The following is a 27960-nucleotide window of genomic DNA, read 5'->3' as shown; positions in this document are numbered from 1 at the left end:
TTCTAGGGACAAGGATATTCATTTTCGTGGCGACACTCCACGAAACCCTATAAGGATGCATGGTGAGCTTCCCCTCAGGCCCTCTAAGACATGGAATGGCGGTCTGGCTGCCTACCTCCCAATTGGCGATTTCCTCTTTGCCTACGCCCTCGGTGTAAGACGAAATTGCTGCCATCCGTGCCCCCGAATGACAAATACTTGCTTTGGGTATTACGAAAGAGGGTTTGTACTTGTTTCTAGGTACCGATGCAAGGTCGACTTGATCGATACAGAGCATTATCGCAGAGTGAGCTCAGGACTGGTATCTCAACTGGTCAAGGGTTCAAAATACACCTGCCAGCTGGCGAAGGTCTAGCAACAGCCATCACTAACTTACCACACATAGGTACTTGACGATTATGGGTCGAAGCACCTTCAAGCTTCTCATTTATAGAAACTGGCAAATCATCAAATGGTAGCCCAGCCTCAAGTAAAGGATCTTGATGTCTTGCTTGCTCAAGTGCTTATTTGACGATGCCTCACAAAGACTAGCCGGTTTTTTCCCAGTATACTAGACAGTATAGCGTGTTCATCCTGATGCTGGTCTGAGGTTTTATAAAGAATTTTAGCAAGTACTATACAATAGTGTCGGCAATCTGTTGCCACAGACTTCCAACAAAAAAACATACCAACTGCAAATACCCACGATCGCCTAACCGAAACTCGAACAAAAACATGACAATAAGCTCTTGCCAGTCCCCGTGTCAACCCTGTGCGCCCTTGACATCCATTACTTGATTTGCCCTCATAGTTGGCCCAGACTCCATAGCGCTCGACTGTGATATTGCAATAACGCCAAAAGAAAAAACAGAAAGAGGGAAAATAAGAGGAAAATATTATAGATCAACGTTGCTCTTATCCAGCCCGCCGCATATATGAGTTGTGAGGGCTGGGTAACGAGTTGTGTCTGGTGCCTTGTAGCAAGCATCTTTGTCGCCAAAGCTTGCATCTCAGCGGCGGTTCGACGTGGCCCAGTGCTCGGGTCTAAAACTGACAGGACTGGGAGGAGGAGGTGCCGGAACAGCATAGTCGTCTTCTTGAATGTGATGCACTGGAGTTGAAGGGCGGTCCGTCTTTGTCGAGAGAGTTGCGTTTATGCTGGTGTGGAGGAGATCCTGTGAGGTGACTAGCCTCATGTGGCGAGGCGAAGCCTGGATCGATGAAGAGTGAGAAGTGGGCATTTTTCTTCTGTTTATGGAAACTGGAGGTCAATAAACTGTTGCTCGAGAGACCGAAAAGACATATAGGCTGAGGTGAAGCCATTATATAAGTAGAGATTCAATACGTACAAGAATAGTAACAGAGAGAGGCTTGCGTGTAAACTGTGGGGACAGAATGGAGACAACCGTTGTACGAATCCAAAGTCGTAGATGCGAAGACGCGGCAGTGGAGAGAAGAACTTGAGTATATTATTCGGGCCGAGTTGATAAAGTGAGTTCGATGTGAAAAGGATAGTTCAGCAGCCAGGGTGATCTCAAGTCGACTCTCTGACGGGCGAATGGATAAGAAGTTATACACGTTTACAACCGCGGTCAGAGATAAGGTGAATAGGTAGGGATGAAGAAGAAAGGCGTGGGTACAAGCTAATAAATTCCGGGGAAATGGGAGAAAGGGATGGTCCTGATAAAGGGAGGAGGATATCATGTTAGGTATTTAAAGTAGGGAGATGAGATGAGCCGCCATCCATTCTTGCCTGCGGCTCAGACCAGCCAGCCCAGCCCAACCGGAACATGGATTGGACTGGCCTGAGTTGGACTGAGCAACTCAAGTCCATCCTAAAGATAGGGCAAGCAAGGGCTTTGCAGCACGATGCGCCGGTACCAACGGCATTGTCAAGGCGAGCCTGCTCAAGCGGAGGCAGCGGTAGCGGCCTGCAAGGTGAGACGATAAAAGATAGGAAAACCTGGGGAACAGGGCGGGAGACATATCTTGGCGTCAGTGCTAGTAAAGCAGGTACAGTACTTGACCTCCTAGTACCTTCGTACCTACTATACTACTATTCTGGGCGTGTACATTTATCACCAGGTACCCCGGTTCTGGAAAAAAAGACTGATAGACTTTTGGACATCAATCTATTCGTGGTCAAGTCATCCTAATTAAAAGAAGCATGCTGAGGTGTGCATAGAATAGAGGCCTCACTATCTTAGTATGTAGTCTAGCTACCTAGGTCTAGATTAACCAATAAGTTTGCCTACAAACTTACCACATCACTCGAATATCATTGGAAGGATTTCAACCTGAACATGTATCTATAATGTACTCCTTCACTCCCTGCAAGGGTATGGTATCTTCTGACACGCCTCCATTCAGGTCAACATAAAGAAAATAGCATAAAAGAGCAAACAGGGACGAGGGGAAGAAAGAAAGGAGCATAAAAGAAGCTACAGCCCAAGTATGTAGTTCTGTGCGGGCTAATACAGAAAATCATTTCGCGGCATACGGAAATCACATCAAGCTTGGGCCTGTATGAGCTCCGGGAAATACTCTCAACAGAGAGCGCAGCAAGCACCTTGTACCGGTCATGAATCGGACATTGCGGGCTCGATACAGAATATGTAGTTACAGTCGTGATGGGGTGAAACGTCAGTCTGACTCGCATGCTCTGTATCTTCTAGAAATTCGCTTGTTTCGCGAGGACTCGCCAATACATACATTCAATCCATGCAACGAACCTTGAGTTTGAGCCCGATGCAGACATGAAGCGAAAGTTTATTTCCCGTGCAGGGGAGGTCTCGTCCCCATACCAACATGAAACGATAAGATAGTCGAGCTTGTGTTCTTTTTTCCCTGGGGGATTGTTATCATATTAAAGCACCCCTGACAAGGTATGTCTCGCGGAATGACTGGCACTGGGGAATGCTGGTACAGATACACATGTACGACAAATAAACCACCTATTATTAGCCCGCCAGGCTGGGGAGACGTGAACAGATGAATGGCAAAACAGGGTAACTAAACAATATTCCTAACACAGATTAAGTAAAGTAAATTGTCCTTCGGTCTCCAGTGACAGGTGAGATGAGACGGTGTGTGAAACCAATATCATCCTTTTTTTTCTTATCAGGATGTATGTATTGCATGTCAGGAAGGGAAACCAAAACATCAAAGACCGAGCCTTGATCCTTGGGGCATGTGGCTGACATTTGCTCGTTGTACGTAGTTCAGGCTACGGATACTTACACCACCTTGTCGCGCCCATTGCTGTCAGTAGCGCTCATAATGAATTGGAATCCTTTTATCTGTGACACCAGCCAGCCCTCATTCCTTCGGGTTTTAAACAACAACCTGGTCTCTGATGTCATCTTATACTTCTGCTAGGATCCATGATCCGGCGACAGGCCACAATAAGTGGCTTGGCTCTTATCTCTTATAAATTTGTCATGATCCTCATCCTTTCTCTCTCTTCGTCTGATTTCAACAAGTATCTGATACCTGGGTGGGACATTGAGAGACACATTGCAATCAAGTAATTACCAGCATATCTGCCTGCACAGTTATTGTGGTTGCAGTACTGGCTTTTAACGGATAGGAACAACGGGTTTGATGAACCGTTACTTTTGTGATCATGCTATGCAAACCTGGACACTGAAGACCAGCTCAGTTGCTCATCATAACTCACGACGATTAAGTATCAGAGTTACCACGTAGCACAAAACGATAGCTCTTGCATCCATGCGCTTCCTCACCGGATGGCCGCCAGACACCCTATCAATATCCGCAAACTGAGGCGGATCTTCATGAGTTGCTTCCGAGTCAACTGGCGCCACACCAGGTTTGTGTGGTCAAACGATAAATATATCACAACACGAAGAATTCATAACTAACAAAGACCAAGTATTCAAAATGAATTTTGTTAAATACACTGAATGAGACTAAGAAACATTACATCTTCACCATGGAATTTTGAATCCTTCACTTCTTGCCGGGAATAAAGTATCGATCGCATGGTCTTGTACATTGCGAGTCTCACTGCCATAGCTTGGAGGATACAATTCGGTAGTCAAACATAGCGAAATGCAAAGTCTCAGTTGCTACCAGTGCCCATGCTTTTTGCTTCCAAGAAGTCGGACTGTAATATGATAAACAGTTTCTCCAGGGTAGGCTGCACAGCAGAAAAATGTTCTGTACTTGTCCATGGTCCATGAAGTAGTATGTTATACTGGCTGTGTAGACAATGTTCGGCATGCATTATCTATAATTTGTTACAGTCATTTAAGTCTAGATAGGAGGACTCCATGTGGTATAATAATGACAGTATACCAACTTTGTGGAAGGGGGCTTAGTTCAAACATTCATGCCCAAAGGCACAAAAACACTGGCATAAACCGGAAGGAAGAAACATTTGTATTGGCCTCTGTCCTCATAGACAAACATGGTCTATTACGCTATACGCACAGCATGTATGTAAGCTTCTATAAGCCACGCCCAGCGCTAGTAATACACTATTTAACCCCTATTCGTTGAAGCACTTCTTGTCGTTGCAGCTGTGCCCGGGGCTGCCTTGGGTTTTCTTCGTGTTGGCTGATAAACATCGTTGAAGTTCATTGCTACTCCCAGGAATCGCATGTCAACATCAGGTTGATACGCCAGATCGCCAAGGAGAATCTGAACGCGTGTCCGGAACGATGCACCTAGGTGTCGTAGGCGTTCTTGAAGAACCGGGAACTCGGATGTGACAGCACCAGAACCTGCTGTTGGGGTATCGAGGCCATCATGATCGTCCGTATGCCGTGTAGTGCTTCGCACATCAGCCTCTTGGCGCTGTGTGAAATCCGACACACTCCAGCTATAAAGTCCATCGACCGAGTCTCGGTAGTTGAGCATAAATCGAAGAATCTCGCCGAGCTGCATCATGTATGTTGTGCGGTCATCTTCGTCCGAGCTATGGGTACGTCGCTTGGCCCCGAGGAGGCCTTTGTGAGTGATGTCGTTGAGGTACCGTGTGTGTGCCTTGATGAGGTCGTCCAGCGTACAGTCTTCCTTGTGGATCCGCTTCTGAAGTTCTCCCCACGAAGACTCAATAACCTCGAATAGAATGTAGTACTGCAGCTGGCCCACGAAGTGAATCATCTCTGCGAGAACGCCTCGCGTGGATTTCCACGTCTGGGAGACTGCAGGATCCGAATTCTGTAGGACACCACGAGCACCCGTCATGCACTTCCGCCAGGTCGATAGCACAGCAAATTCAACTCGCTTAATACGCCAGAGGAAATTGAATACTTTGAGATATTGCCTGTTGCCCCATTCGGTCACGACGACATCAACGGGCGCATCAATTTTGTATTCAAGAGTGAAACAGTCCCAGCCAATGTCACCATGTGATAGCTGCAGCATACGGGCATCGAGCCGGCGTAAAACTTCAGGAGAATCGTATTGTGCGTTTGATCCTCGGATAGCATGTTCCAGTTGGGCCGTCAAGGTATGTCTGTACTGCGCACCAGCGGGGCGATCGAGATTAGCAGCCAGAGATTCCATCAAGAGGGCGATAAAATCTCCCTGGCCTAAGAGGATATAGTTCTTCAACGCCTGGAGATGCTTGAATAGGTGGAATTTGTTGGCCATCAAGTCGATCAGGCGTTTCATAGTGGTCTTGTGTGCCTCGTCGATCCAAGCTTCTAGGGTGGCCGTATCACCGTACCTCAACTCCTTGGAAGCAGCCTTGGAATAGTCCTCCACCCACATAGCATCACCGCAGCTATGCCTGATAAAGTTGAGAGATTTTCCGATCAAGAAAACCTTCTGGGCAAAGTCCTGGGTGATAATGCTGGGAATCATGTCTATGTCGATTTCATACTTGTCTTCCCAAACATTGCCTGCGCCCTTAGCTTTAGATGTGTCCTTGTTGGGAGATTGCTCTCTGACGAAGAACTCCTGAAAGGGATCAGATAATTCACCATCGTATATCCAGTGTCGTAAAATGTCATAAAAGGGCCGCGTAAAGCTTGACAGTAGCCTTTCAGCAAAAGCAGCAACAACAGGATCCCCGTGGGAAGATGAGAAGCTGTGAATAAGAGACACAAGCTGCCCGCCTCTTTTCTTTTCCGATTCTTCAGCTATCAGACTCATGAGCCTGAGGCCCATTGTTGCCTCGCGAGTCCATACTACGCATCGCTTGAGCGTGACCCCGGCTTTTCCAATACCTTCTCTTGGTGCATCGTCATCAAGCGATGCAAGGGCTCTTCGAATTTGACTTTCGAGTGTCGCAATCAAACTCAAGTAAGATTTGAGTTCCCCGTGAATGGCTGCTCTCAGGCTTTGGCCAAGTAGTCCTTTAGCAGGAGTCTTACAAAAGCCATCAAGACCGCGATAGAGTAATGACGGCTCTGCTAGAGTATGGAGTAGGGAGACAATTGGTAATGGAAGTGTTGGTGGTAATTTGATGATGTCTGATTTCGAGAAGGGGAGTGTAGTAGATGAGAGTCCTTGCAAAGTGAATGGCAAATCTCTAAGAATGACGGACTCTGGAGGTTCTATTTCTGAATAATTATTCGCCAACAGTGTCGATTTCAAAGAGACATCTCTTTTTGGCGGTTCGGGGCGCGGTTCCCCTTCTTTACTCGGCTGTTTGCCCTCTTTTGGTGGAAATTTCTTGAGCCCATCTGGTTGAAACGCCTCTTTGAACTGTTCCTCCTCGAACTTAGACGTCTTGGTGGCACGCTCTCGGCCTTGCCGTTTTATAGCGTCACGATTGATGGCATCTCTGTAGTTGGGCGCCGACGGCTTTACAGGGCTCAACGGAAGGGGTTCGTTGGGGTCTGGAGAATCAGCGAGCTGGTAGAGAAGGTATAGTATTGCCCATTTGTGCTCTAACACTGGCAGTGATAGCAGTCGCGTGTAAAGGTTAGAGAAGCGAAGGGCTTGCGTAGGGTTGCTCTGGATAAGCTTTCGTTTTATAAGATCGGAGGCATGGTTGACATCGGAAGAAATAGCGGGGGAGGCTGGACTGAGCCGCGAATAGTTAATTTTGATGTATCAACCGACAGGTCTTTGATAGGCGGAGACGCGTACCTGTCTATTATAGACTTGACAATTTCAAAGCAGGTATCATGGCGCTCTTGTGCAACGTCATCAGGATCATTGGGATCACTGGGCACAATGTGGGTTATCAAACTGTCAATAGCGTTGGTGATGCGGTCGGGGGCCATGACGGCATCGTCGCAAACGGTTTGCGACTATGGGAGTAGGAACTGCCGCGGAGAGAGAAATTGGGTGTTAATTCACTGTCGCGGCTTAGTCAATAATTGACTATGTGAAGGGTAACTTTTGGTTATAGATGGTCAGTCTTGGGTTGATTAGATGTAGATACCCAGACTCAGACGCGCCAGACGCGACTGTAGTAGTTGGTGGTGGGTGGTGTTGCTGCTGCAGGGCGGATTGTTTTAGTGCCCTCAGAAGCCTAAAAAGTGGTGGGTACCTTCAAAGCCCAGCACAGCATGAGGGTTTAGTAGGTAGATAGTACTTAAGCATTGCGCTCAAGTTCTCCATAACCGGGCAGGCATGCTTCGCGGCAAAACCCAACTACACTCGAAACCCTTCATTCACCTTGAACCTTACGTCCACAGCGGCACAAGTCAACCATCAATTTAAACGCCGCAATATGCCTTTCTCATCAATTTAATACATATACCGTGATCGCGTTAAAGCACCCATTCGTTTTATACAACTCATGCGTCTTTTCCTCTCGTCGCGCCGCGCTAATCTGCCGCACGCGACGCTGTCGCCCATTCGACTCCTATCAAGATGCCAGACATCGACCCCGCGGCTTTGAGCCGTCCATCCGTCAGCCTCTCGACTCCTATTCTATCCAACAAGACTCTTGCAGGCTCTGTGCCCGGTGCGCTAAAGATCGCAAAGTCCAGCCAAATCATTCCCGCCCGAATCGATTTGGAACCGCTATATACTGCACTTAAAGTCGCTATTGGCAATGAGAATTGGGCAATATATAAGGAATCAACAAGCGAGTTCCTAACAGGTATACATCATCACATATACTAGAAATCCTCGCGCATGCTCATGTGTCATCAGGACGCCTCAATCAAGCTGAATACTCGGAGAGAGTAGACCCCATTCTCGCTGGCCCAGGCGACAAAGAGCACTTGCATAATAACCTCATCGCTGCGATCTATGGAAATGTCACTCGAGAAATGCCCGACCAAGGGCTGGCGCCTTGGGTTAGCGCAAACGATAAGCCTGCGGTGACGACAGGAACCAAGCCAGTGTCAGGCGATGCAGCAGAACGGAGGTTGAAGGGAGATGTTATGCAATTACCAACAAGGGATCGAAGGCGCATCAAGGATCTGGTACAAAACGATGTTGGTATTTCAAAATTGCCTCTGTTTCGATCGCTGACAGGTAGCAAGTGGGATCCGCACGAGAGCATATCGAATGTGTTTGCAGACAGTCACCGCAAGCCTTCCACAGTCACAGTTTCAGATGCCACCCCTACAGTAGGAGGCATCAACAACATGAGTATGTATTACAGTGAAGTATATGTATTACGTGGAGGTCCTAACACAAGAGCCAGACTTCGACCTAGAGATTCGAAAACGATATGCACAACCACTGGCGATCGAATCTGGCGAATTCCCCGACATCAATATGATCTCTGGCCGAATGCTTCCCTCTTGTTATGAGGCAGGTCTTGTTAATGGCCACACTGCCGATGCTCCACAATTCATGTCGGTGGCTGTGGAAACTTTCATCAAAGAAGTCCTTACCCAAGTGTTCAGCCGTACGAGGAGCAATGGCCCTGGTGATACTGGCAGCGCAGGGTTTGGTGTTGGAACCACTTGGATTCAGACACACAAGTACAAGCGTCAGTTAGAATACGAAGAAGAAGCTGCGATGCGAGGTGAGATCACACGGGATAAGGGCGGGCTTCTACCAATCGAGTCACGGGCGGCCAGCGAAAGAGGCCCTCTGAGCGTGTCTGATCTTCGCCTCTCGCTAGAAATGGCCGATTCAGGGATGGCACAATTCCCCGTATTAATGACTCAAGTTGTTTATAGCTATCGGGAAGGCGAGCTGGAAAATTGGGACGACTACACCTGGGTCTATGGCCAAGCACCTCAGGATTATGCCCACGAGAAACATGGCTTAGACGTAAACGGAGGACGTGTCTACGAACTTCAAAATGGACACCCTGACTCTATGGATATCGACACAGAAACCTGGTGGGAAGGCGCAGACAGTCAGGATACCGATATGCTGGACAACGTCTTGGATTCATGCCTCGCTGCATCCTAACATGTATCTTGATCAGCTTCAAGATTATAATTTTTGCAGTATTGAAGCTAAGAATGGTTATCTTGGCCGTCACAGAACAGACTTGGAATGCACCAAGTCTGAGCCAAAGGAGGTAGTCTGCTGCTTACTCGAGTTAGATGAAGTTACCCGTTAGCGAAAATACCGTTATGGTATCGCGAGGAGTGGAGATGATGGACAGAATACCAGGCAAGTACGATTGGGATAAGCAAGGCGTGCAAGGAGCCGGCGTTGGACAAACACAGCCACGATACAAGACAGCAGTTCGCATTGACGACGCGCGACTCGAATCTGAGGATCCAGACGGATGCATATCAGTCGGACGGCTTTATCTTTGGCGCAATGGTTTGGATTGTTTTTGTTTTTACTCTGTTTTGCTTTTTGGTCGTGGCATTGTCATGGGCTTCTATGCCTTTTATATGTATTTCTATTGCTGTTTAGGGATAAGCATTATTCCCTCTTGGCGTGCTTGGGATGAGGAATGAGAACCTTGCCGTGCACAAGAGGGAATGGAACGGGGAGGATGATGATTTTTGTTGTACTTTGTCATTGCAGAACGATACCCGTGCAGCTCTGAGGGCAGAAGTTGCTCAGTACCAGTGATGGGGGGTTTTGGGTGGACATGTTGACTATATAGTTGCTCAAAAAGACCTAAATTTGAATAATGCTTGTTGTCATGATAGTAAGTTAAGAAGTTAAGTGACTGTTTCCTGAACTTGCCTCTGCTAGAATACTCCAAAGATCATGAACGCAGACACGTATTGGCAGATCGGTTATGGTGTGTCATGAAACAAACTTCATGTTAGGCCTTGCAAGTTAAGGCATCGGAATGAAAGCTATGGAACAAGGCGGTTGAGGAGGAAATGGGCTTGGAGAGCCAGCTATTGAACCATCTGCAAGCCTTCTGTACTGTACCCAAGTTCCCAAGTCAGTAATCGCCTTCCGGAGTAGAAGCTATGATCAAAAGACAGGCTTTGCGCTCTCTCGTTTGCATAAGGTTAAGTAAAGCAAAACAGTATCGCCAAGCCTTTGTCCTGTTCCATCCATCCACAAACCGATGCTGAAAATACTGTCTCAACTGGAAGTCGGCAAGCGGCAGAGAAGAACCAATGTCTTCGCGATATTGCAGTAATTCGGCGTACATACCAGAGAGTAGAAAGACGAGCAGAGTGGAGTCCCAAGTTCCTTTGCGCATCTGTGTTGCTTTGGGTGATTCTGCTTCCGGGAATTAGAGGCGTCCGCTAGTAGCTTAAGAGTCCTGACTAACACCACCAAAACCAGTTTGGAGCTGATAGATCAACTGGCCACTAACTCATCTTGTACATGCGCAGATGAATTGCAGTCCATCAGGCTGTCCATGCGAGGAATAGGTCAAAAAGAGAAATGCTGATTTGTCCTAAGAAGAGGGATGTTGTGCTAAATCATAGATAGCTCTGGAACAATGCACAATACAGTATAATCTACACAGTACCTTCAGAAAGCTTCGATTCCCAGTCCGGGAGCTGCACCGAAGAGCAGCGGAAGTGTCTGTGGAACAAGCGCCCGAGTAGCTCGTGCCTTTTGATGGCCCGTGCACATCTTTCTAGAAAGCTTCCCTGACGGCAACCACCTCACAGCTCCCTTCCCCCCACTTCTCTCCATTCCGTTGGCCAGTCTTCAGTCAAGAAAGCAAGAGCTGCTTTCCTCTCTCGCCCTACCCAAGGTACCAACGCCGCCAGGCAAGAAACATCATCTTTCCTTCCGTCCCATCTTCCTCTTTACCTGCATTACCCATTACTCCCTCGCCTTTTGTACTTTAGCCCTCTCTTTATACATACAGACTCAACATCCACATATATTACACCCTCAACTTACCTATTCATCTTCAGCTGCTCTTCATCGTCTTCCTTGTCTTTGACTAGGAGGCGGGGATCAGAACACCAGAACCCCACTCGCCTGGTTACTCCTCTCTATTTGTCTCCTTCATTTCTTTCAGCACTACGGCAAGCCGAGCTCTTGGAACTGTTTGGCATCCGTCGTCGTCTATCGTTCTCGTTGTTTACTATCCCTTGGTTCTTTGACTCAACCCTGCGTCAGACCCCTCCTCACACTTCAAACCCTTGATCTGAGGAGCTGCACAGGATATCATCACCCTCCCTGATCACATCTCAGGCGGCAGGGTCCAGTTTATCAGGATTGTGTGAGTTGACCTGTTTTCTTCCTATTCTGCATTCTTTTGTCTACAATGTAAACTCTATCGTCTGAACTGCTTAGCTCTCCAGCCATGCGAGCCCTTGTTGCGACAGTACACTCAATACCATGTTATGTATTTGTGCGCCATCTATAGATTGGCCGCTGTTTCTCCCTGCAAGGCTCGATTTTCTGGAAGTTTTGCGTTTCCCCTTTTATCCTGTCCAAGCAGCTTTTGTTCCTTTGACCTGTGCATGGGCTATGTACCAGGGTCTTGATCTAGGCCCCGCCACAACACGTCACTTTCAAGCGTGGATTGCAGCCCACGTCCAGCTTCATCTTTAGTGCACGCCCCGGAACTTTTCCTGCACGCAACATCCCTTGTCGTTTCATTGTTCATTGATCTTTGTCCCTAGCTTTCTGCAGCTCAGACTGACATACTTTCAAGATTATCTGCTTTGCTTTCATCCACAAGACCGCTGCAGCAGCTGTAAGTCAAGCTCTCTCATTTATGTGACGGCATCACGTTGCCACTAGTCGCTACATTTATATTTTACATTCATTTCTCTCTCCGTCCCAGATTCTCGACATAATCATAGCAACGACTTCACGTCAGCCGCTGCGTCTTTGCCACATGAAAGCTTATCAGAACCATATACAGACCATTGCCAACGAATAAGTGCTCTCCACTCGCCCCGCGATACCCCTCACACGACGGCAGGTATTGATTCTGTACCTGTTCGACGACATAATATCGGATATTTCAAACCACGCCAATTACACCTAACCTTACACCATGTCCGGCCCTTTCTCCAGCCCTTTTGGGGAGAATAGCAACCCCTTTGGAACAGACAGGGGCAAGAGGACGAACAATGCCATCCATCGTGTTGTCGAGGAAGAGGATGAAAACGACACCATCACATCGCCTACAAACGCTCGTTTTGGAGCATCACCAAACTCTGCCTCTATGTTTTCGGGCCCCTTCGGCGGGGGGTTTGGTGGCGACTCTTCTGCTGAAGCACCTTCTGCGTCGCGAAACGTCCCGAACCCTGATAGCTACCCGGCCCAGTATAACTTCGGTCGCCGGACTTCAGTATCTGCCGAATCTTTGAAACCCAGTGCCGATTCCTACGATAATTGGTCACCTCCTTTCCATGAGAAGACCCCGGATCAGATCGAGCGTCTCAAGCACGCCATCGAAGGCAATTTCCTTTTCAGCCATCTGGAGGATGAACAGAGCGCTCAGATTTTGGGTGCCCTTGTCGAAAAGCCGATACCAGCAAGGGGCATAAAGGTAAGTTCGTTCAGTGCAGATTCAGGATAGGCACTGACAAAACATGATAGGTAATCAGTCAGGGAGATGCTGGCGACTACTTCTATGTAGTCGAGAAGGGATCTTTTGACGTCTATGTCAACCCTAGCGGCTCGTTACAACCCGGTCCCGATGGTATGGGCAACCAAGTTGGCAACATCCAGGCTGGTGGCTCATTTGGTGAACTGGCGTTGATGTACAATGCACCTCGAGCTGCGACTGTCGTTTCTGCTGAGCCTGGCTGCACTGTGTGGGCACTCGATCGTGTTACTTTCCGCCGCATCTTGATGGAGTCGACCTTTGCTCGGAGACGTATGTATGAGAGCTTCCTCGAAGAAGTGCCTCTCCTTTCGACTCTCAACCCGTACGAGCGCTCCAAGATTGCGGATGCGTTGGAAACAAAGAAATTTGCTCCAGGAGAGATCATCATCAACGAGGGAGATCCTGGCCATGCGTTTTATCTGCTGGAAAGCGGCGAAGCGGATGCATACATTGGCCAGCCTGACAACAAGGTCCGTCACTACAAGAAGGGTGACTACTTTGGTGAGCTCGCCTTACTCAACGACGCCCCGCGAGCAGCTAGTATCGTTGCTGCGTCAACAGTCAAGGTTGGAAGCTTGGGAAAGAACGCTTTCCAGCGACTACTGGGACCTGTAGAAGGTATTCTACGAAGGACCAAGTATCAAGGTGTTGCAACTGGCGTTGAAGAGATGGATCCACTTCATACCAGCTAGGTTGAAGAGCAGAGCACCAAGGTATGACTGCATCCATCATACCTATGGAGAAGCAGCAAAGTTTATCAATGAGATTGAGTGGTGTTCAGGTTGCCTCTTGTCGTTTGGGTGTATGTATATGGTACGCAGTTGGGGCACGTTGGATTCAGAAATGATTGGCAGAGGAATTCACTTGTGATTGGCGTTTTGAGAGGCTCTCTCCCACCTTCGCTTTCCTGAAATAAGCATGGCTAGTGATCAGATACCTTGGTTGATATCATTATTATCACGATGCAGCTCTCCATTCAATGATATGGAGGTATTTGCGACATTCAATGTGAATATCTACTAAGTGATGAGAGCAGATTACACAGCTTGAGAAAGATGTATTGTCAATTACCATTCCCCCATGAAACCAAACGTGAAACATGTTGATATCAAGACGCCAAATGTGAAAAGCTCCCCATACGTACACCTATTGGTTGTTAATCATCGTCTTCGCGTTGCATCTCGGTGTGTTATTCCTCATGACTCTATGTAGCCCGTCTTGCCAGCTCCTCTCGAATCTTTCTCCTCAACTCCTCGACAGCAACTTCAGTTTCCAGCACTCGACCAACACCAGCGCGCCAAGTATCGTCTAATGTCTTGATCTCAGCACCCACCGCGGTCTGTCTCTTTTGCCTCTCTAGATTCACTATGTCGACTTCGCGTTTGGTAGCTGCCAACTGACGCTCAAGAGCCTGAAGCTCTGCTTCGAGCCCGTGGTTTCCCAACAACCACGCATTCTTCCCCCACTTCTCGAGAAGCTCTAGGTTTGTGAGGCGCGAGGAGAGATAGCTATGGGCGACAGCAGCAGCAGGCAGGGCAGTCGCGGGAGGAGCGCTCGGGGATGGGGCCTCGTATCGGCTCAAGTCCAGAGGCGCAAGTGGTGTGGATTTGGAAACGCGCTCGAGTTCAGCTGTTATCGCGAGAGAGAAAGAAGGCTCTGTGTTAGAGGAGGGTTGGGGCGCTTGAGAGGACGCTTCAGCGATGATCAGGGCGCGGGCGGCGGCAAGGGCTTCTGGAGTTGGTTCCTGGTCAACATCTGTAGAGAGTATTAGTAAGAGAGGACCCAGGTAGTTAAAGCGACCTATTTGAGCTTACATGGAAGAGACTCGTGATAAGCCGGAGCGATGGGCATGGTGATGATTTGTTCTGCGATAGCGACGCGTGAAGCTTAATTGAATGCAATTTTAGTTTAATAATTTATCAAACCCGGGTTTGAAGCTCTACAGATATGTGGAGTGGGGATAGCGAGTTTATGAATCAAAGAGTATCGTAAAAGATGTCGCGAAATCGTGCAAACAATTCAATGTGTATTTGCCAGCCTCGCAACCACGAAATTTCGACGACACCTCGAAGCGTGGCAACGCACGGATCATTTCTCAGCCTCCTCAGCCTTGGTGGCTTGACTGAAAGCACAGGCTTACATTGAAGCTTCAATTGAGGCAGTTAAGAAGAATCGGTACACATTAAAAGTGTATGGTACTTCTACTCATGACTAGAGCGCATTAGACAAGTCAATACAGTTGTATATTTCTAAATGGAAATGATTGATGAAACTGGAATATGTTATTGGCGAACCTCACTTTTCTCGATACTCTTGGGGGTTAGCCGCTCGACAGCGAAACCCCCTGCAGTCTTAGCGGCACTGTAGCGGGCTTTCTGCATGGAGATGGAGTAGTGCTCCACCGAGGAGCATGGCATTCTATTGTTAATAGAGATAAGGGAAACGACATCTATTTGATAGTACCTGCGAGTGTTTATGGTAATCTAACAAAATAGGCACATGCCTACTAAGTATGTAGCAAATATTTTTTATCCTTGTGTCTACTGAGAATAGTGCTGGAAGCGACACCAAGTCCAAATATGCTTTGCAAGCACATCATTTTGGCATAGTGACAACTGTATTGCTATTTACTACACTTTACCTTAAGCACCGTATAGTAAGACTTTTGAAGTCAGACTCAGAAACGAGTAATGACACAACACAAGCTTGAGCCTATAGGAGACACCGTTTATAATAGCTGTTCATTGCCCGGATCGCTGTGGCACCCGATAGATCAGCACTGATACCTACCGGCTTGTCTGCCATTTCAAAGAGAGCGGGGCCAGAAAACAAGAGATGGATAGAACATTCATGTAGAGGATATCATATGAAATCAAGTTCATTTTCACGTAATCTTATAAATGGAGCGTATTTGTCTGATGTTTGTCAGCTGTGCCCAGCTATATTGCCCGCTTTGACGTTAAAGCTAATTAAGATAGTGATACAAGTGATACAAGTGATACATCGTTCCGCTTAGAAGACAACTTCGCAGCTCGTCGTAAAAGCCATGATCTGCATAGAGATCGGTAAGTTATAAGAGCCTTTCTTCCCCATCCATAATCGCTGCCATATCCTCCAAACTGTTTGATCCGTAGTTATCGCCATGATGGCGTTGTTTTCCGGTTTCCATCCATTTCATCGCACCTCGTTTCGTAGTTGTAAATGAAAGATCAAACGTCCCTCGCAATTTCAGTACATGTCATCCACCTAATGTGCTGCTGTCACTATTCAGAGTAACAAGCAGCAACTACCGATCCCTTAATGAGAATGGAATATATCGATCAAGACGAAGATCGACCGCTCTCGGAAGAGTCGGTCTTGGTGAGGTCTTCATGGTCTTCCTCCTCAGGGCCGTGGAGCGACTCCTCGAACACGGGCTCGGGCTCGTTGACCTCAAACTTGGTCTTAAAATCGGTAACATGAGAAAAGCTGCTACTGTTGGAGCGGCGGCGGGTATTGGTGAAGGTGAACTGCTCGCCAGCGATGTCATCGTTGACAGTTCCCCTGCAAGTAGTGTAAGTGCACTGTGGGGCAAGTGGACAAGGGGTGAGTTGGGTAACATACCAGTTGCCTCGACCAGAGCCGTCCTTCTTCACCTTCTTAGGGTCGACATCGGCAAAGCCGTTCTTACCAAAGAAGCGAGGGGCAGTTTCCGTGGGGAGAACAGTCCCCTCGGCAATGCCCTTGTGGTCACGGTCGTTGGCCTTGTGAGATCGGGTCACTGTGAGAAGCGTTGTCAGTATAGTACTGGATGTTGGGTGAGCGGCATCAAGCTGACTCGTGAGGGTATGTGAGAGCCGGGTGCGGTATGGAGGAAAGTTAGAGAAATATTGTTGTTGTGATGATGAAACAGTACGGTAGATAGGATATTGATGAGGGAAAGAGGGGCCAGGAGATGCAAAGATCCAAGGGGGAGTTTGATGGCCTTTTATAGGATTGGATGCCGCGCCAAACGTCACCAAAAAGCGATCGCCAGTGAACAAGAGCAAAGGATCCCTCCGGGTGAAGAGAGTCTAGGGAAGTGCGGGGTGTTGAAGTACTCCGTGTATAAAGGCAGGTATACGGAGGACGGGGGAAACAAGCGGACAAGGTGGATGTGACGACTAAATTGTGAGGGAAACTTACTTTTTGCTGGATGGAAAGGGTGCAGTGTTAGCGTGAGGCGGTTTGAGAGTGTGGTAATTGAGGATATGTATGGGATGCGTGAGTCGATGTGTTGTTGCTTCAAGTTTGGTCAAGCCGGTGGTTTGCCCTTGCAGTGAGAGATTGTCAACCAGACGCTTCTTGACGCAGGACTTGTATTGATAGAAAGACAATGCTATAGCGCCAATTCGTCAAATTATTTGTCAGGAGTGGGCGGATAGTGGACAGTATTTAACTGGTTGGCAAGTCGATATGGTAGATAAGTGTAAGAGGAAAGTTCGCGAATGGTTTGGAATGACGAGAAGTGAAGATGTAGAGAGTTTGATGATTCAGAAGACATATGAGGAACAATTTGATTTATGTGCAAGACAATGTTCAAACCTGAGAAGGATAGAGCTTGCCTTTATATCCTGAGAGTCACGCGAGGAACGATGCGTGATGGCATCACACTGTGTCCAATCAGGTCATTACAGGCGGATGTTTCCTTCCCACCTACTGCTTAGTTACAATCCAGCCTCTTCCTTTAGAATAGCTACTATGTACCTCTACTAAGGACGCTGACGAAGCTCCCCCAACAGACGGGAGCTTCTTCATTGGACAATTGCGAATTACGGGATGGAAAGGCGGAAGGAGTCAGCTCATAGATGTTCCACCATGATGGCTTCCCAAGGCAAGTGCGACAGCGTCCAGGGTGGAGCTAGGTTAGCAGGTGGTACCTACCCCGGTTAAAGCGGGTCTCGCATGTCCCATCCCGTCCGTCTATCGCGTGACCTGGCGCAACCAGCCGGTGACCGAACTCTGTGGTCCAATTCAACTTATTGAGCCAACGATCTGGTACATGCTTCAGAGTGAGCACATTACAATTGCGGGGAAGCGTATTTGTGATATTCCAGTAAGGAGTTCGCTGGGAACTCGTAGGTTAGATCAGGAGGCAATTCAGATACAAAAGTGACCACAATTTATGATGCCGATTGTGTAAGGGGAATCTCATGCCATCTACCACGATCAATGCCGATGTCATGCAAATTGACCCAGATTGTGGGCTCTGAGGGGATAGATGGGTATACCAAGTTACAGTACAACCATGTGCCCAGTGTTTAATCTCCATACCTCAGTAGATTACTCCCACTCCCACCAAGTTTACATCATGTGCCAAAAGGTACGGCCTTTCAGCGTTCTTGGGAGCGGACTGATTCGCGTTAAACACTCCAGGGTCCTAAAATCAAAAATTGTCAGTTTCTATAGTAATAACATCATGGTATTTGCTCAACAATTAATCGCAAGGTAACTGATTGGTCTCATGCTGAACATCTATATCTAGCATCCCATGTAGCAACGGTAGCAAAAACAAGCACTGACGTCGACATGCTTGTACTCCAGGGTCTTAGTCTGTGGCTTGGCTGGAGCTGTTTTGGGCGGATAAACGACACGAATACCCCGCTTTAGGCTCACGGGGATCTGGGGTAACCGTCCAGGTACCGGCATTGCGGCATAACCTCAGTACGTGCTAGGTTGCTAGGCACGTTTGATGTTGGATAGCGATATGACTTTGATACAGAAAACTTGGCTGCTGTCATCAGATAGTTACACCAAGCATCTTATTTTATAAAGTATATAACTGGACACCAATTCGTTTACACTTCTCAGCTCGTTCATAGACAACCTCTAAAAGTACTTGAAATTTTATATCTGCCGGCCTCAACCACTCAAAGACAAAAAGGCTCCACGCCTCCAGACCAAACTACAAGGTGGGTTGGAACTCTAGAATGTGGAAAAGGAGGCAATTGCCAAGTTCTACTCCGCCATTCGCAGCTCAATTCTGGCTTCAAAGCAAGTCCGATACCGCTCCCCGACTCAATCGTTCGTGGGGCTCAGCAAAACTGACTCGGCGCCCACATACGGTGCACATGACTCTTCTCATCGACCCATCTTGCACGTCACTACGATCTCACCAATTATAAACATCATTTCACGTACGAGCCTCAATCTAGTTGGCTTGGTCTTGTTCTCAGGAGTCTCAAGAGGATCTGACCTTGAATTGGTAGGTAGATAGATTCGCGTTTGCCACTGATCACTTCGCTTTTCGTCTATCCCAACAGAAAACCGAGCCCGCCCCGTTCTCGAAACACCGATAAGGAACCAGTCGGAGGTCTCATGACCATCGGCCAAACTCCATTATAGGGTCGAGGTCGTGAGTGGCCTCCAATGCCTGTTCCTCTACAAATGACAAGTGCCTTTCACTTCCAGTGATCATACAACACCATGCCACGAAGCACGAATTCTGTTGGCATCTTGGGGTCAACGAAAGTCCACCGCTATGAGTTGACTACGTACAACTGTCTGTCTATATTGGGAACTATATGGCAATCATCAGAGTCAAAATCCAGCTTACACCGCCAAATAGTCCAATGTGGCATGAAAAGAGCATAGGCCCAGATTGGTCGTTCGCGGCGAAAGATCGAAAAGCGAGGCGTTTCCTCTGCATTGCCGTAATCACAATGTTGCTGCAAACCTTCAACGGCCTTCATGCCAATACTTACTCCTCTTAGTAGGTCATGGTAAAACTGACGTGATAAATGTCTCGTTTCAACTTATGCAGTCAAGAATGAAGAACGACCGATCACGAATCCACGTCAAATTAGTTGATTTAACTGCTGTTCCTTTTTCTCTCTTTCTCCTTGTCGTTTAAATGTGACTTCTAATACACCTCCCTTGCTCTTTTGAGAATGAAAAAAGTTCATCAACCTGCGCCTGAATAATACAATTGCAGCTTCATCTCCCTACCAAAAAAAATACACATTCTGCGTAATAAAAGATATGCTGGTCTTCCTCTAAATCCACCCACCCACTACCGTAATTATGATGAATTTCCAACTTTCTAGCGATGGCCCATTTTCGAGAATTCATTCTGATAACGTAGCTTGAACCCGTTGCAGAGCGCTCGCATGTCAGGATATTGATAGCCCTTAAGCTCAAAGCCTTGCGGGATTGCGCGCACTGGCAGCGCAATTACCTTGGCTGCCCTGCTAGCCTTGAAGCACAGCCAGAAGTATCCAGGGTGTTTGGTGTCGATGCAGAAAGCGTACGTCGATCGGTTGGGGTTGGCATCGATGTAAGTCGTTAGCCATTTTTCTACGAATACAGTTAGTATCATACATTATGGATAATTTAGTATGGTATAGGGACTTACCCGTCTCTCCCCGAGATCGGTTCTGGTACTTATCGTGCCGCATCAACTCCTCTACCTTGCGTGCCATAGCCTTGACGTGCTCGACGATCAGTTCGTCCAGGTCGGTGTATGTGTACTTGCCGCCTACGCGCAACAGCTTGCCCACTGCGAACTCCGTTTCTTTCTGCATCTCGAGAACATCAATGTGCTGAAACACACCATCCGCAACCTTCCAAGTAACTGCCAGATGATCGTTACCCTTGGACGAAGGTCGAATTATAACCTCGCCGTTGGGCTGAGATCCCAGATATTCTTCGGCCTGCAGACCATTGAAAGGCTTGAAATTAGGATGTTTGACAACACGCTGTGTCCGTCCGGTTGTCTTGTCCTTTTCTCGCAGCTCCTCCTTGTCAGCGGCTTCCAGGACATAGTCCCATCCATCCCGGCCAAGGTTAATAGGTCGCTTGTAGGGAACACGCAGAGCATCGTCCCGCATGGAAAGCTTCGCCATAAAGTCTTTGTAGTTGATGTCTAGGATCTTGGCTTGGGCTGTTTGTCCAGAGCTCAGCACTTCTTTGATGGATGATCGGTGGCTGACTTCATGGCCCTCGACCCGGCCCTCGATCCCGCAGTCAAGTTTAACGATGGCAAAGTCATCCTTGACAACCCGCACGTTAACGGGGACAATCATACCCTCGCAAAGGGTGTGCTTGGTTTCACCAGTGAACATGGTGAAGATTTCTGATGGTGACAGGAGAGCAAAGTTCCTTCGAAGTTCTTCGTAGGGGGCTTGGAGTTCGGCACGGATCGTTTCCAAAGTGGCTCGCTTGCGCTGGCTGTAGTTCCTCTCCAACTGTTCTGCATACTCCTCGAGTACCAGTTCGTTGACCTTGTCCTGCTCGTCCTGTTTGAAAAGCTTACGGACAATGGCTCCAGGTCCGTTCTCGTCCGTTTCAGCCTTGACATCTTCCTCATCGAGCTCAAGAGCATCGGCGGCCATCTTTCGGCCCAGCTCATAGTCCTCAGGATGAACACGTGTGTTGTCTAGTGGATCAGACGATGGGTTTGTTGCCTCGTACTCGATGAAAAGAAAGCTCGCGCAGTTGTTCCAAACTCTAGGACCAACAACGGGCAGCTTTCCGCTATCAGGGTCGCCCACGAGCTCGTCTCTTGTGCCCACAGCACCACCGTTGGCATTGATGGCTTTGATAACACTTGTGGCCTTTCGGGGTCCCAGTCCGGAAACAAAAGGCAGAAGATTGGCAGTGTAAGTATCGTTCATGGCCTCGTTGATGTCCACGCCACAGAGGTTCACCATATCTACCATAGCCGAATCCAGGTACTTGGCCAGCTTGTCTGCTGGAAGGAGGTTCTGGCAAGGGTGGTAAGAAAGAGAAGCAACATCCTTGCCAAGAGCTGCATATTCCTTCATGGGGTTCTGCATGTAACGCGCCAGGGCGACGCAGTACCTTGTGATAGGGTTGAGACTTGGATGCTCAGCAAGGGCGCGAGGGCTATCCTTGTACAAGCGAGCAACCTCGTCATTCACCACCACGACCTCCAGTGGTTCCGTTCTATAGTCACTGGTGTCAGGGTCCTCGAACTCAGGCCCCATGAGACCCTTCTCGTTTACCAGGTTCTCCAGGTCACGCACCAACTTGGTTGTTTCAGCAGACCAGCCACTGACACCAATCACATCGGGTCGACGGCGCTTCACGAGTTCTTCAAACTCTTCGCGCTGGCGCTCATCTCGAGCAAGGTTTCCCAGTTTTCCTTGCTCGATCACTCGTCCATCTTCCTCTACCCATGCCCAGCAAACAGGATCACGGGCGGGATCGGACATGCCATTGGAGAGAACTAAGACACGTGGTGTGGTGCCCAGGATCATGCCCTTGGGCTTGTATGGCGCTTGATCAAGTCTCTTGGCGTATTCCTCCCGGCACATCTTGAGTACTTCATCTTGGCAGAAAGTACGGATGACCTCTTTAACATTCTTTGCGATGATCTTCTCTAGCTTGGGATAAGCAAGGTCTAGCACCTTCTTGCGCTCCTCTCGCCACTGCTCAGCTCGATCACTGAAGTTCTCGGACTCGAACTCCTGGTAAAGGTGTTGTCGGAAATCATACCGAGCAGGCATATCGAGCTTGATAGTGACAAGGCCTTCCTCTTCAGCCTTCATCATCTTCAAGAAAAGCTCTGGCTGATGAACCAAGTCGGCAATAGCTTGGTTCTGCAAGTACTTGATCTCATAATATGGGTGAGAGTCGTCGATTCTACGCAATCCCTTTTCAGTTCGCCGACAGCTGATCTCAGCGGCCTGGTAGTATGAGTTTCGGAAATGTTTGCGCATTCTCGGACTAGCGAACAACTCCTCCGAGTACATCTGCCGGGCTGCGCTGATAACTTGGTCGCCTGTGCTGAAAACATCATCAATCAAGCTATCCGCCAAATCCATAGGATACTGTGCATCATCATCGGGGGTGACCTTCTTTCCATGTCGCAGGGCATTTTTTGCAAGTTGGTCAGCTGAGATGCCGTAGGCACGAACAAAACCATACGCCTTGCCTTGGCGGACTCTCTCGAGTAAGTTGGATTTTGAACCCGGCCGCTTTGTCAAGGAGAGATTACCGGCCATGGCAGCAAGGTCCTTCAATTGTGGGCCATATTGGAAATGCAGGTAATCTTGCAGGTCTTGAAGTTCCTCCATAGTCGTCGCATCAGGAATCATTTCGTCCACCATAGTGTCGTGAATTTCCATTCCTTTCAGGTTATCGACCGTCTTCTCAAGGGCGTTCCTCTTATCCACGAAAGATCGGAACTTGATGTCTAGTTCTAGGATTTTCCACAAATCGTCCTGGTTCAGCAACTTGTCCGCGCTAATGACATATTCGGGCGCATCGGGGTCATCGCGATTCGGATTCCGGGTCTTTCTGGTATGGAGCAGGTAGTCTTTGCGGTGCTGGAACACATAAGGCACCTCAACCTCGTCGACAATGAAGAATTCAAGGACCTTGCCGACTGCCTTGCCAAATGGGCTCTGCAGGTCGGAGGCCAGACCCTTCTTCGGCCACAGTTGGTTGGTGATCCAGCGTGCCTCCTCTTTGAACTGCTCTGCCGTAAGTTGTAAGCTCTTGAAGGTCTTTCGGTCGATTTGGAATCGCTCGGGCTCGTCCGTAAAACGAATCTCGTTATCTTCGTCGGTCAAGAGCTTCTCCTTCAGCTGTGAAGGCTCGAACACGTCCTTCAACTCTATCGCCTGTTCTTCTCTTTCACGGTCCTCCTCCTCCTCCTCCATCTGCAGTGCCCAATCGTAGTCTTCACCATTACCAAAGATGGCCTCCATGTCATCCAAGGCATCCTTGTCCAAATTGGCGGTGTCGGCGATATTTCCGATGACACGATCTCTGGGGCGGGCAACCTCGGCGTCTTCTCGCTGTTGTTCCAATTCTTCAGGATCATCGGGGAAGTCCTCTTCAATAAAATCGTCAAACTCGTCGGCCTGGCGGTACGATGATCGGTTGTTGTATGCCCGCTGTTCGCCCGCGTCATCTTCTTCATCGGAAAAGATGTCATCGAGGCCACGGCGCTGGTTACCTCGGTCTTCGTCACGAGTGCCGCGCTTCAGGCGCTTGAACTTGGACTGAATCCGCGGAAGTTAGGGATACTGGCGGGCTAGGCGAATCGATTGACGTCGGGGGCGACTTACCTGTATTTGGGGCTTAGGTCGCTCGCCAAACTGTTCACCGATCAAATCCAAATCGTCCTCATCTAATTGTGCCTCTTCTTCGCGGTCGCGGTGCTCTCGTTTTCGTTTGTGTAAGGGCCGCACGTCGGGATCGGAATCGCCGCCTTCGTCCTCGTCTTCATCTTCGTCAACGATAAAGCCTTCGCGAACCTAGAACGAAGAAAAAAAATCAGGGGTTATTCAATTGTCAATGTTTTCCAAGCTAACCTTGCGAGCTTCCTCCTCATCGTCATCGTCTTCCTCCTCCTCACTAGAGTCTTCTACAGCGTTTTTGCGTCTGCGCTGTCCACCACGCTCATCAAAAGACTCGTCCTCTTCCTCGTCGTCGAGTTCGGCCTCGCCTGAGATCAAGTCGCGCATGCTGTTGCTCATCTTGGCGACTTGCGATGCTGCCGCGCAGGCAACAAAGCTTTATTTATCTGCTTTAGTTGTATATGGTTCCGATGTGGCGACCGGAGATAGAGAATAGGAACCTTGGCTCTCAGATGTCGTGATTGTAGTGAAAGACAATGAAGTAGAGGGATCAGAAGTGCACGCCTTTCTTTGGAAGCTTAGATCTTTGGGAATTTTTGTCTTTGCGCTGTAGAGCGTGCTACACGTGCAGCCTTGTCGCGCCTGGCAAGGATACCGAGCGGAGCGAGATATTCCGCTTCCGACCTCGCGTGCAAGTTACATAATCACGATTCGTGAGCTTCACTTTTTGACAAAACGTCGTTGACGAACCTACAGTAATCATATCATTTTTCTTCAGTACTACCTAGTCATGAATGGCTCTGAAAATGTAGAAGCTAGGTACCCTTTCAAAGCAGCACACTGCTCGTATGATTCGTACCGTTGATCCACGAAAACTCGCGCTCTTAATCAGCAAGTACAACTGTCAACCTGGATGGTGGTCCAAGTGTTAACTTACAGTCGTCTGAATCGCCCAGCGTCTGATCCCTCGTCTGTTGTCATGCTGTTTGTAGCTTTTGACCCATACGGCTGTACAGCCCCCTATCCCAATCAAGTCTTTGCAGTGCCTCGCGCATTTCATACAAAGCAATCATTGTGATGGCGACAATTGGTGGGAAGTTAATTGACAGGCTAACAGGTAGGGTAGAGCCGAGTACTGGTTTTGGCATGTCGCATCAAGTAATATGTTTGGACTAATGAATTATTATCCCTACCACTTCATTATCTTATCACAGCTCTGAATCGGTTGATGTACGAATTCCGAAGCATGAATCGTCTCAAATGTATAGCATATGGCCAGTCAGCCAGCCATGGCATTGTCCCCCGGGCTTGGACCTCTTAGGAGGTTACGGTACAGTGTGTAGATAGACCAGAGGTAGGTATAATGTTATACTCGGGCAGTCATGGATGAGAATGTTTGCCTCCATGTTACCAAAGCATCTACTATACTCCATGACCTCCCTGGGCTCCCCTTATGGCGAATAAGTGGCCCACTGGATTTCAGGTACGGATGGACGGATACATAATTTCAGAATCTGCTGGGCGGGCAGGCTCTTCAGGGCTATAAAAGAGGTCTCAGTTCTATCGCAAATGTCCCCTTCTACCCCCTTTTCCTCTCCTGGTTTGCCGCTCAGTGTCATCGTCCTTTTGTTATTTGTTTGCGCCTGCAACTCCCCCATAGCGCAAGTCCAGCCACTCTCGTCACGTTGTCACCGGCTAGACCCCGCCCTCCATCCACTGTACACTGTCCATGCCTAACCAGCCAAAAGTCGTCAAAGAGACCAGGACAAATCCCCCACTCATCATCTTCGGCAGCGCTCAGCCTTAGTACTCCTGACAAATTCGCGACCTGATTACATCTGGTTGAGAAGGAGTATTTCGGGCTCTTCTCTCTCCATTTCATCGATCGCCTCAAAGACCCTCACTTCTTGGCAACGGAATATAGGCTTCCCACTACGGCCCGAGAACAACGCACGCCCGGCTTCTAGCCCCATCTCAACTCCAGACAGGATAAGATAGCGATCGACTCCTTTTCGATCCGCTCGACCACGACGATAGCTTTGTGCCGCAGTTGTATTCCAACTCAACACTTGGGATCTTTCTTCCGTCCTCGATTATTGCCCACGAAGAAGATCGAGCAGCGCCTAACTCACCTGAGCCTGATCAAACCTTACGGCTTCACCACCTCACCTCCGGCCTCGCTCCAACAGTAGCGTCTGTTCATTCAACAAGCTCTGTTGCTTATTCTCTCCGGTCCTCTCAAAATATGTCCGATCCTTTCGCTCCGCGCTCTATGAAGCGCAAGAACGTCAAAGGTCTTGCCCTCAAAGCAGCTGCTCCTCGACCTCCGCCAACCGCCGAGACCAGTAATCATGAATACAGTGGAAGTCAAGACGCTGGCAGGGACGAGCAGCTAGAAATTGGTATTGAATACAAGCTGGATCTGCGACCCGAGGATCTTGAAATCCTCAAGGAATTAGGATCCGGTAACGGTGGAACTGTCAGCAAAGTCAAGCATCTTACAACTGGGACTGTCATGGCTCGCAAGGTATGTTTCTTGTTTCGGAAATGAACCTTTTACTAACCGGTCACCTAGGTAATCCATGTGGAAGCTAAGCGAGAGATACGGAAGCGAATCGTTCGGGAGCTTCAAATCATGCACGGGTGCCATTCAGACTACATCGTGACATTCTACGGCGCCTTCCTAACCCCCAACAACGATGTGATCATGTGTATGGAGTATATGGATGTTGGGTTAGTAAAACTAGACAATGGCGAAGCCAAGATGGTGGCTAATCATTTGTTAGGGCTCTCGACCGAGTCTCTAGGGTCTTCGGTCCCGTTCGAGTTGATGTCTTGGGCAAGATTGCTGAAGCCACTTTGGGCGGTTTGACATATCTTTATACGAAGCATCACATCATGCATCGTGATATCAAGCCCTCCAACATCCTGGTAAACTCAAGGGGTGGGATTAAGCTTTGTGACTTCGGTGTCTCGGGCGAGCTTGTCAATTCCATTGCTGACACTTTCGTCGGAACTTCGACCTACATGGCCCCTGAAAGAATCCAAGGTGAGAAGTACACGGTCAAGTCAGACGTCTGGAGTTTTGGTCTCAGCATCATGGAGCTTGCTATTGGCAAGTTTCCTTTTGCAGCTAGCGAGCAGGTATCGGATGGCGACTTTGCCCCCGCGGGTATCCTAGACTTGTTGCAGCAGATCGTTCACGAACCAGCCCCGAAGCTTCCTAAGAGCGATGCTTTCCCTAGTATCCTCGACGACATGATCCAGAAGTGTCTCTACAAGGAGCCCGAGCGTCGACCAACTCCTCAAGAGTTGTTTGTGAGAAATACCTTTTACCCCATCCCTTGTGCTATATGCTAATCTGTTCAGGACCGCGATCACTTCGTACAGGCCGCCAAGCGCACACCAGTTGATCTCAGAGAATGGGCTGTTGGCATGATGGAACGCGACAACCGGAAATCGCATTTAGCACCCCAGCTATCTCCTTCAACGCAGGACCTCCTTCGATCAAGTGATTCTCCTACCCAATCTCAGCAGGCTCAAGCTCAGGCACAGGCCCAAGCCCAACCCGAAGAGCGTTCTCACACTCCCACTTCGGGCGAGATTCCCATTGGTGGTGCCGGTATCACTTCCCCTCGCGATCAATACGGCTCAAACCAGAGCCGATCACCACCTCGAAACGGACATGCATCTTCCCGAACACCGGCTTCCGCACATCCTGGGCTGGGATCTAGGGTTGTTACCACAAATTCTATCCCTAAGGTTTCGGGCTACCCCGATAACGTCGGTCCAGTGAGTGCAAACGCTGCAACTTTCAGTCTGCCCGTCCGGCCGGCACCCCCAGGCGGCCCTTTGCCGCCACCTCCACCCCGAAAAGAAACTCCTGATGAGTTGCGAAGGGAGAATAGGAGACAAGCCACTTTTGGGCTGCCACCCAACCCCAGCTACGGCATACAGTGAACGGCCTGTATTGGAGTCGTTCCCAGAAGCTTCACCGCCCCGCAGTTGCCTTTCTGAACATATTGGAACAGTAGCCCAACCTTGAAAGTCATTTAGCATGCCTCG

At 48.7% G+C, this 27960-nt stretch overlaps 8 protein-coding genes across 8 annotated transcripts; 3 read left to right on the top strand and 5 right to left on the bottom strand.

The window, feature by feature from the left end:
- Positions 1–989: 989 nt before the first annotated feature.
- Positions 990–1220, bottom strand: FSST1_005736 (uncharacterized protein; the record flags this gene model as incomplete). Its single annotated transcript, XM_083232041.1, has 1 exon — positions 990–1220. One exon carries the CDS (start codon positions 1218–1220, stop codon positions 990–992), a length of 231 nt encoding a protein of 76 aa, XP_083089166.1.
- Positions 1221–4485: 3265 nt separating this feature from the next.
- FSST1_005735 (Spc98 family-domain-containing protein) lies at positions 4486–7184 on the bottom strand (the record flags this gene model as incomplete). The annotated part of the gene is made up of 2 exons (XM_083232040.1): positions 4486–6982; positions 7048–7184. 2 exons carry the CDS (start codon positions 7182–7184, stop codon positions 4486–4488), a joined length of 2634 nt encoding a protein of 877 aa, XP_083089165.1.
- A 595-nt stretch (positions 7185–7779) lies between these two features.
- Positions 7780–9285, top strand: FSST1_005734 (transcriptional regulator of RNA polII, SAGA, subunit-domain-containing protein; the record flags this gene model as incomplete). Its single annotated transcript, XM_083232039.1, has 3 exons — positions 7780–8011; positions 8065–8508; positions 8564–9285. 3 exons carry the CDS (start codon positions 7780–7782, stop codon positions 9283–9285), a joined length of 1398 nt encoding a protein of 465 aa, XP_083089164.1.
- Positions 9286–12268: 2983 nt separating this feature from the next.
- On the top strand, positions 12269–13518 carry FSST1_005733 (cyclic nucleotide-binding-like protein; the record flags this gene model as incomplete). Its single annotated transcript, XM_083232038.1, has 2 exons — positions 12269–12766; positions 12817–13518. The coding sequence occupies 2 exons, from the start codon at positions 12269–12271 to the stop codon at positions 13516–13518; spliced, it is 1200 nt and encodes a 399-aa protein (XP_083089163.1).
- A 512-nt stretch (positions 13519–14030) lies between these two features.
- Positions 14031–14677, bottom strand: FSST1_005732 (Pre-mRNA-splicing factor SPF27; the record flags this gene model as incomplete). The annotated part of the gene is made up of 2 exons (XM_083232037.1): positions 14031–14581; positions 14641–14677. 2 exons carry the CDS (start codon positions 14675–14677, stop codon positions 14031–14033), a joined length of 588 nt encoding a protein of 195 aa, XP_083089162.1.
- Positions 14678–16146: 1469 nt separating this feature from the next.
- Positions 16147–17602, bottom strand: FSST1_005731 (ATPase-stabilizing factor family protein; the record flags this gene model as incomplete). The annotated part of the gene is made up of 4 exons (XM_083232035.1): positions 16147–16369; positions 16430–16586; positions 16991–17087; positions 17552–17602. 4 exons carry the CDS (start codon positions 17600–17602, stop codon positions 16147–16149), a joined length of 528 nt encoding a protein of 175 aa, XP_083089161.1.
- Positions 17603–19886: 2284 nt separating this feature from the next.
- On the bottom strand, positions 19887–24294 carry FSST1_005730 (chromatin-remodeling histone chaperone SPT6; the record flags this gene model as incomplete). The annotated part of the gene is made up of 4 exons (XM_083232034.1): positions 19887–20140; positions 20199–23817; positions 23884–24072; positions 24130–24294. The coding sequence occupies 4 exons, from the start codon at positions 24292–24294 to the stop codon at positions 19887–19889; spliced, it is 4227 nt and encodes a 1408-aa protein (XP_083089160.1).
- Positions 24295–26140: 1846 nt separating this feature from the next.
- Positions 26141–27855, top strand: FSST1_005729 (kinase-like domain-containing protein; the record flags this gene model as incomplete). The annotated part of the gene is made up of 4 exons (XM_083232033.1): positions 26141–26422; positions 26471–26628; positions 26682–27213; positions 27265–27855. The coding sequence occupies 4 exons, from the start codon at positions 26141–26143 to the stop codon at positions 27853–27855; spliced, it is 1563 nt and encodes a 520-aa protein (XP_083089159.1).
- Between the last annotated feature and the right edge of the window lie 105 nt (positions 27856–27960).

The sequence above is a fragment of the Fusarium sambucinum genome, chromosome I, assembly GCF_050947815.1.
Source record: "Fusarium sambucinum isolate potato_lamoka chromosome I, whole genome shotgun sequence".
NCBI classification, from domain to species: Eukaryota; Fungi; Ascomycota; class Sordariomycetes; order Hypocreales; family Nectriaceae; genus Fusarium; species Fusarium sambucinum.
The sequence above is the reverse complement of the archived record's forward strand: the minus strand, read 5'-3'. Positions and strand labels throughout refer to the sequence as shown.